The following is an 8015-nucleotide window of genomic DNA, read 5'->3' as shown; positions in this document are numbered from 1 at the left end:
CGCACTCCTTTCTCCTCCAGCAAAAGAAGGGGTCACCATCAATAAAACGTCAAATCAGGGACGCCTGGCTGGCTCAGAGGGTAGAGGATACAACCCTTGATCTGAGGGTCATGAGTTCAAGACCCACCTTGGGCATAGAGCTTACTTAAAAATATTAAAAAAAAAAAAAAAAAAGTGACAAATGCTTGCTCCTCTGACCCACCCACTTCTCATGGGAAGCAGGGGAAGGGCGGGGGGCAGGCAGATGTCCTGCACACCTTTAATACCACACGGATACAGGACGGAGATTGCTAATGCAAACCCATTTGGAAGATGCACCCCACCTACAGGTTTCGATCCCTTTCCTCCCCCACCTTGCTTTAAAGCATTTCAGCCAAGTCACTCTGGATTTCCTCAAGCACTCTGTAAAATCTCTCTAATTTTGTCAAAATGACAGAAAATCGAGGGACACACAGCCTGAGAAAGCACATTCAGCTTTAGGGCTTTTTTTTTTTTTTTTAATTTTTTTTATTTAAATAAGGAGAATTCTTTCATATGGAAAGAGCTAGTACAATCACATATTTGAAAGGAGAAACAATAGGTACTGATCGGAGGGAAAGGGCAAAGGGTGAGTGCCACCATGGCCTGCTGAATCCATGATTCCGTTTCCCATCCAAGGCAAAAGCTTCCCAGAAAACGTATAAACAAGCTGCACATTACACCTTTAGCCATCGTCTGCCCTTTCAAATATCTGGTCTACGTGAAAAGACAAAGAGAGGAAAGGCCAAAATAAAAACAAAAGGGAACAAAAACAAAACACAACCCTCTGAAGAACAACAACAAAAAACCCAAACCCTTTTACTACACAAGGCATGAAGTCACAAGCTTAGAGTGCAGTATCCCCTTTAAACAACGGAAGAAAGTCATCCACACAGAGCCTTAATAGAAATTTCCGCTCCGAGGCTTCCCAACATGCTGAACACAGGGTCCCGGGGACACTGTCCCCCAGCCAGGGTGGGGAAATGGTGAACAGCAAGATCAGATGCGCCTGTGCTGGTGGTCCTGGAGGAGGGCGTGGCTAGGGGACAGTGTCAGACCCCAACACTGAGCCACCCTGTCCCAGGTGAGCTCTGTCTCAGGTCCATCTCATTTTCAAGCAGGATGAGCTGGCTTTCCGGAAGTCTGCGTTTCCCATTCATCACAAACCATGACAAAGCAGAGGCACTCTGTAGTGTCCTCGGTTGTCAAAGGCCGTTTCCAACTGACCTTGTAACCCAGGCTTGCTCTGCAAGAAGTGCAAAGGGACAAATACAGATTTGAGGGGCAACATGCAGCCGCTTGGTGGAGGGAAACAGAACAGCAGGGAGGGGCTTTACCGGTTTGCCACACACTGCCTCGGTGGGCCGTCTCCGAACACGGCCGTGCAACCACGTGCACACCCTCAGCCTCCTTGGCTCTGAGCATCATTCACAAACCTCACCCACCATCCAGAAGGCAGATCCTGAAGACGGGAAGGCGAGGGCGTAGTTGGAGACCCGATGTCGACATTTAACAAAGATACCCCAATATCCCCAGAAGTGGCTGGATGACCACAGCTTTGAACTCAACCAACCGATTTCTGAGTGTGTAGGTCCATCCTTTGTTTTCCCTCTTGAGGAACCCAGAGCCAGAAGTGTATGAATTCCAAGTTTGAAAACAAAAGTAAGGTGGATTAAAAAGGGGGAAGCAACAGTAAAGAAAACCAGACCAAATACAACTGGCAGAGAAGTTTTCAGTGGGCGTATGCCTCTTGGATACTCGACCCCACACTCTTGAGACTTCGCCCTGTTCAGTAGTTGACGCTGGACGGACACTACCGCAGGGTCGCCTGTTGCCGAGCAACGGGCTGCACCATCAATGGCCAAGGCCAAGCTGCCAGCATCGGAAGGGAGGCAAAGGTGCGGTGAGAGAGCTCCGACCCCTCCCCTCCCCCTAATCTCAGCAGCAGGAAAGCTAAGTGCTGGTCTTCACCTGTTCCCACCAAAGGCCCCACGGCATCCTGGCAGAGGCCTCTGCGTGGATTTACACTCTGAGGATGAGGGTTTGAAACCAAAATAAGACCCTAAGCCCCATTAACCTTGAGCGTGGTTCTAAAACCACACGAAAGGAAGAGATATTGCACCTTAAACACCTCTGCACTAAAAACTGCATTTCATCAGACCAAGAAAGGGACGGGACGTCGGGCAGGCCTCAGGTCTGCCCTCTGCCCCGAGTCCAATTTAAAATCTGCATCTTAGTGGGAAAGAGACGGCAGCTCGGGCACACGGAGGTGGTGAATGCACTGAACTTCACATGCAATTTCCTGGCCTTTCCTGCACAGAATAATTCAGACATTATATATAAATAGAGCAGTGAAACATTTACTGGTTTTCACCTAGACCTACAACATCAATACATATAAATAAATTCTAGTGTTTTGTTTTTTTTTTTTATTGGGGAGGGGGAGGAGAGAAAATACAAGGGTAGAGAGAAGGGCTGGAGAACAGGTGACCTTGTTTTTATTTTTTCTCAAAACAGGGAGGACTGTCACCCTGACGGCAGGTTTGCCTGCAGGGTACGTCTTGAGTGTGTAACAGCATCCACGACTGTTCTGTTGAATTTCAAAACGAGAAAACCTTTTTTTCCTATTGACACACAACGTGCACCGGAATTAGGTGTGAGGGTGTGGCCGTGTTTCTAAGTGTACAGGTGAGCGAGGGTGGCTCCTGCGGGGGCAGGTGGTGGCAGAGGGGAGCTGTGGGCAGGGCGGCTGGTCACGGGGACAGCAGTCACACACTTGCAGGGGCGCACACGGGGGCGGTTGAGTGCGGGCAACTCCTCGAGTGAGCGGCCCTTCGAGAATGGACCTCAGAGTAAGCTAAGCTTCAGGCATGAAGGTGACCAGCTGGTAAGCAAGGTCTGAGGGTGGAGGCAGGAGGGGGAGCGCGGCAAGCTGCAGACTAAGCAGCAGGGCGGCTTTCGGGAAAGCCGGCCCTCTCCGGGTGAGCCCCGCAGACGCCCGGCACCCTTGCGGGCAGGACGCGTCCCCGCTTCCTTAGAGCAGGGAACGGGGACAGGGAGGCGCATGCGCAGTTCCTGAGGCCCTGCCCTACCCGGTTCTGCACTGAACATACAGCTCAGAGCCACAGGGTGTTACACGTCTGTGGTGGCACTCAGGGTGGACTCTGCGGGGCACGTCCCCACTCACCGGCTGCTTGTCCTCTGAGCCAGATCCTCCCAGGAGCCGCCAGCGGGCTGGCTGGTTAGATGCTCTGCAGAGCACGTGCATTACTTGACATTTCCCTTCCCCTCTCCCTGGAATGACAAAACCTGGGACGATTTCCTTCTAGTTCTTATTTTAAGAAGAAACAACAAAAAACCAGCATAAAATGGCTCACACAAACAGTTTGCCAGAGGCATCGCTGCAGACTTAAGAGGCCGCCCCCAGGCTGCTGAGGAACAAGGGTCAGACCCTCAACCCTCCCTGCCCCGGGACCCTGCCCCAGTTGTCCGCAGAGACGGACACCCGCTGCCCAGCTCCGGTGCCTCTGTCCCAACAACCCGGGTCTGCCAGTGGGAGCCAAAAAAAAAAAAGGAAAAAAGAAAGAAAGAGAAAAAAGAAAGGGATCCCTCCCAGCAGCCTTGCACGCCACACGCCTCTGCCGCAGACCCAGTCAGACAACCGTCCGTGCGCCCCTGTCCCCACGAGAAGGGGCCTCACGATCTCCGGGGACGAGCTGGGTGAAAGATGGCAGGACAGGAAGATCCAGACAAGAGACAGGCTCAGGAAGAAAAGAGGAGGGCAGGTCACGGAAGGCTTCGAGAAGGGCGTGCGGGTCAAACAGCAGCCCCCAGGTGCTGGAGCCCCAGACGCGGAGGCGCCGCGGGGCCCGCGGTGCGGTCAGCTCGCACCGTCCGGGTCACACCGGAAAACGCCGGTGACTGTGTATCTCCGTGGTTTCCCTCAGGTGCCCAGGGGTCAGCATGTCCTCCGGCCGTAGAAGGGTCCAGGACAGAGACTCTGTGTAATTCCTATGCTAAAATCGTCATCAGCTTCACTGGGCTGTCCCTAGACTCCAGGGGTCCTCAGGCCAGGGGCGAGAATCCAACCGTGACACTGACCCACCTCCCCTGTCTCTCTCGCTGCTCCCAAGCAGGCAGCCGCCCCCGGCATGGCCGGGCACCGGTTCACCGACGGAGGAAGCGCGGGGGGTGGGGGGCGCCCGCCTGCGTCAGGTGTTAAGGGATCGCAGGGACGGACCAGCGGAGCGGCAGACGCGGTTAAGGGTAGGACCGGAACAGGAGGAGGTGAGGGAGAGGATGGCAAAGTAGAAAAGTTCAGCTACGCAGACATAGCTTGTGTTTTTGTTTTTCTTTTCCTTCCGCCTTTGTAAAAACTTCAGCTGCTTTTTACAACAAAAAGCCTCCAACTACAATGGCCCTGCTGACAAACAAACCACTGTGCCTGGGGCCGGGAAGGCTGGGGACCCGGCGGCGGAGCGGGGTGGGGGGGGCGAGCTCATCTGTACTGCACGAAGGTGGGAGTCACTCCACAGTCACGGTGGAAAGGAGGCGGGGACGACGTGGGGTCGGGGTCGTTTGCTTGCTTGCTTGTTTCGTATTAAAGCGAGCAGGTCAATGTCACGTATCCACGGGGGCAAGCCGGTTGGACGATGGAGCTCTCAGGAGTGGAGAAGAGAAGGGAGGTCTCTCAGTCCGGGCCAGGTGGTTGGACGGTGGATCTAGTGAGATGTCAAGGCCAAGCGGGGGCCCTGTCCTCAAGGCGGGGGGCGAGGCGTGGCCAAGCACCTTCAGGCCTTGCTCTCCTCCACTTTGACCGCCCGAGGCTTGATTGCTCCGGTTCTCTTCATCTGGGAGGCGGCCGAGGGGGCCTCCTGAAGTTTCACAGCTCCCAAGCTGGGTTTTTCATCCACTCGTTGTTTGGCCTTTGGACAGATGAATGGGGACAAAGACAGTTACCCTTCCGCAGAAACACCGGTCTGGATACACAGCCCCCACCGCCCCCTGACTGCTTCTGAGTCACAGAGAAAAGCCACCCTAAGAAGCCCATCCTTTGGTGGAAGGACCGGACTGAGAAGGAACTGGCGTGAGTAGGAAGGACACTGGCGTGAGATGCTCTCTCCCCTCCCACGGGTGCTGAGGGCGGTGATTCGGAGAGGCAGGAAGAGGCTGGGTCCTCCGGGAAGCATTCTGTGATGCCCACGGGCCTCTGAAGGAGCAGCATTTCCCAGGCCGACCCGAGAGACCTTTTCAAATCAGTGCCCCCCGTGGCCCAAGGGTAAAAAGCCCCCGAGCAGATCCAAGTGCACCCCACGAGTCGGAACTCCCGGATGTTTGCCAAGGGGCACGGGGCCACTAGGTGGACTTGGTGCTCCCCAATCTTGGACCTCCCCTGCCTCCCGCTCTGTGGAGACCTTTCCCCAGGACCCTAGTATGCCCTCGAGATTCCCAGCCAGGGTCCCATTGACCTGCAACTCTGCGCAGTGGACGGGTCACAGAGCGGCCATCCTCGACTCTGCCCCCCACCCCCACCCCCCCCCACCGGGGTGCAAACTCTGGAAGAAAGCTTTAGCAGCTCAGTTCAAGCAATTCAAGGAGCGACCCTCCAGGGAACCAATCAAACTTCCACCTCCACCAGCCAGGAATGCGGTATTAGTAAAAAACCACGCCTGACGCGTGGGAGCTCTGGAGCCCCATCGCGTTTCAGAGCAGTAGCCGAGAACGGTGCCTGAAGGCAGAGACCCTGAGAAACCCCTTCTGTCACAGAATGGGAAGGCGTCGTTCCACGTGTAATCCCACCCAGCCAAGACAGAGACGAGACACAGCACTTACTGGAGCCGGCACGCGCACGCACACACGCGCACACACGCACATGCACACACGCGGCTTCTAGAGCTGACCCACAGACCTAACCGAGTCCCAGCGCCTTCACAGCCCAAATCGCTGTGGAAGGAGATTCCACCTTCTGGCACCACCTCCTCAGAGGAATCCGCATCCTCCCTTCTCTGCAGGACAAGGAAGGATCCAGACGCCCGTCAAGAGGAGAAATGCCTTCGCCAGGAGGGACTCAGGCTCCCGGCGCCACACGCTAAGCGCTTAGGGCACGTCTCTCTTTATAAGAGGAGCACTCAAATGGGTTGGACACAGTCCCTTCTCTTTTGGCGCCTGGAGATGGGCCTAAGCGTCCGGGGCTGGAAGGTCTGGAAAGCCATCTTCTACCTGTTGAACGTAGTGTCCCTGCACAGAGCCCATGTTAACTGCTGATCCAGAGGGCTTCCCACTGGGGCTAGCAGAGCTAGGCCTGAAAAAACCAAAGGCAGGGGGTGAGAACACGCGCGTCGCCAGACAATGGAGTCAAGCCTAGCACACAGCGCGGCCCTGGCTCGGGCGGCACCCTCTCCGACAGAGGAAAGCCAAGACCTCGGACAGCCAGAGTGCAGAGGGTGCCGGGGCGGCTCACGCAGACGCACCCGAGGGCACAGAGGCCAAGGCCCCTGCCGTGGGCAGACACTGACCAGACGGGTGGACGGGCACCGACCGTCTCTCAGGGTTTGGGGGGGTTTGGGCCAATGGGATTCCGTGACCCAGACACACGGTCTATGCAGCTGACTTAAGGGCGGTGCAGAGTATTTTCGTAGGTTTTCACTTTTGTATACGATGGGGGTGGGAGGGGCGGAAAGGGAAACCAAGAGCAACAAAAATCTTTCAGGACGTCTTTCTGAATGTGTTCCACTGACTGGACAATCAGTTCTCGTGGACGCTAATTACATGCCACGTGGAGAAAAAGATTCCGTGGTCAAAAGCTTGAGAAGTGCTATGTGCTGAGTTTGTCAGGCCCCGCGATGGCGGGGGTACCTAGACCCCCCCTCGTGCTGAGGAGCGTGACCCCCAATAAGCACGTCCAAGGACCTGACCGGAGGGCCCTTTTGTGGCAGGACGTGCCTCAGAAGCTCTGCGTCCAGAAAACATGGGAAACACTGCTCCGTGAAAATATACCAATTTTCCCAACCCCACTAACATGCCGACCGAACAAAGGCTATCCGTTAATGTTTATGTTTTCTACATAGTCTTTCTCCAAAGAGTTGGCTGCTGCCATTCCTACGCTAAATAGACACGGACGACTCCTGTTATGTGAGTTTCCGTGTTCTGGTTTGTCTCTGTCCTTGGATGCGGCCAAATGCCACCTGTGGCAGCCACGGAGACACAGCATCTGCTCATCTGCGAAGCTTCCTCTAGTCCAACCTACGCTCACTGTTTGTGTGGCTGTCTGGCTGCACCTTTCCTACAGTTCTGTTGTTTTGACCTTTGTGAAAAATATGGTTGGGGAACAAAACAAATAATCAAAAATAAGTGAAGCCAAGAGAATAAAAGAAGAACAGAAAAGATGATGAAATGGGGAAAAGGTCACAAAAAACGCCTTTCTCTGGAAATGTGGAAGTATGGATTGACCAGACGGACGGGACAGAGGAGAAACGCAGCCTCGACACTCCAGGAGCGACGGGGCAGCGTGGCCACGGCACGAAGACTCGAGATGGCGACCTGATGTGCAACAGCGTTCCCTTCGAGGGGCCCGGGCCGCCCCGGAGCCGGGCTGCTAACCTCTCACAGGGCAAGGGCGCTGCGAGCCGTGCACGTCTGTTCTACCCACCCCCTGCCCTGCAAGCCCGAGGGCTCTCCAGGCTTCTCCCACATGAGACAAGAGTTGGCTGCACCCACCCGTGGGCCCCACGCCACAGCATGCTGCCTCCCGTCCCCGCACACTTCTCCTCGGGGGCGAGCAGGTCAGCGAACCACTGGTTCTGCCACTTTCTAGTAGAAGGAATTCAGCACAGGGATTCACACAAAGCCACCTCCAGATCCAGCTAAGTAAGGGATCTGGGGCAGCTACTGGAGGCAGAGACCGAGGCCAAGGACGCAAAGAGAAGGTGCCGGTCCACGCCATGGGAGGCACGGACGCCCCCGTGAGGCCAGCAGCCACCGGCCTGGCAGGGCCAGAG

General features: G+C 55.6%; 1 protein-coding gene across 11 annotated transcripts in view; it reads right to left on the bottom strand.

Annotated features, from left to right (window-relative positions):
- Positions 1-2430: 2430 nt before the first annotated feature.
- Positions 2431-8015, bottom strand: part of PRRC2B (proline rich coiled-coil 2B) — an 89207-nt gene continuing 83622 nt past the window's right edge. For 6 of the 11 annotated variants that reach the window (XM_043567157.1, XM_043567156.1, XM_043567159.1 and 3 more), the window contains exons 31-32: positions 6238-6319; positions 2431-4943 (exon numbers count right to left, since the gene is read on the bottom strand). In XM_043567157.1, coding sequence (XP_043423092.1) covers positions 4809-4943; positions 6238-6319 — 217 coding nt within the window. In that variant the 3' untranslated portion in view covers positions 2431-4808. The remainder of the gene's footprint in view (positions 4944-6237; positions 6320-8015) is intronic. The other 5 variants (XM_043567163.1, XM_043567164.1, XM_043567165.1 and 2 more) reach the window with 1 other exon arrangement.

The sequence above is a fragment of the Prionailurus bengalensis genome, chromosome D4, assembly GCF_016509475.1.
Source record: "Prionailurus bengalensis isolate Pbe53 chromosome D4, Fcat_Pben_1.1_paternal_pri, whole genome shotgun sequence".
NCBI lineage: Eukaryota > Metazoa > Chordata > Mammalia > Carnivora > Felidae > Prionailurus > Prionailurus bengalensis.
Note: the sequence above shows the minus strand (reverse complement) of the source record. Positions and strands in the feature narration are given on the sequence as shown.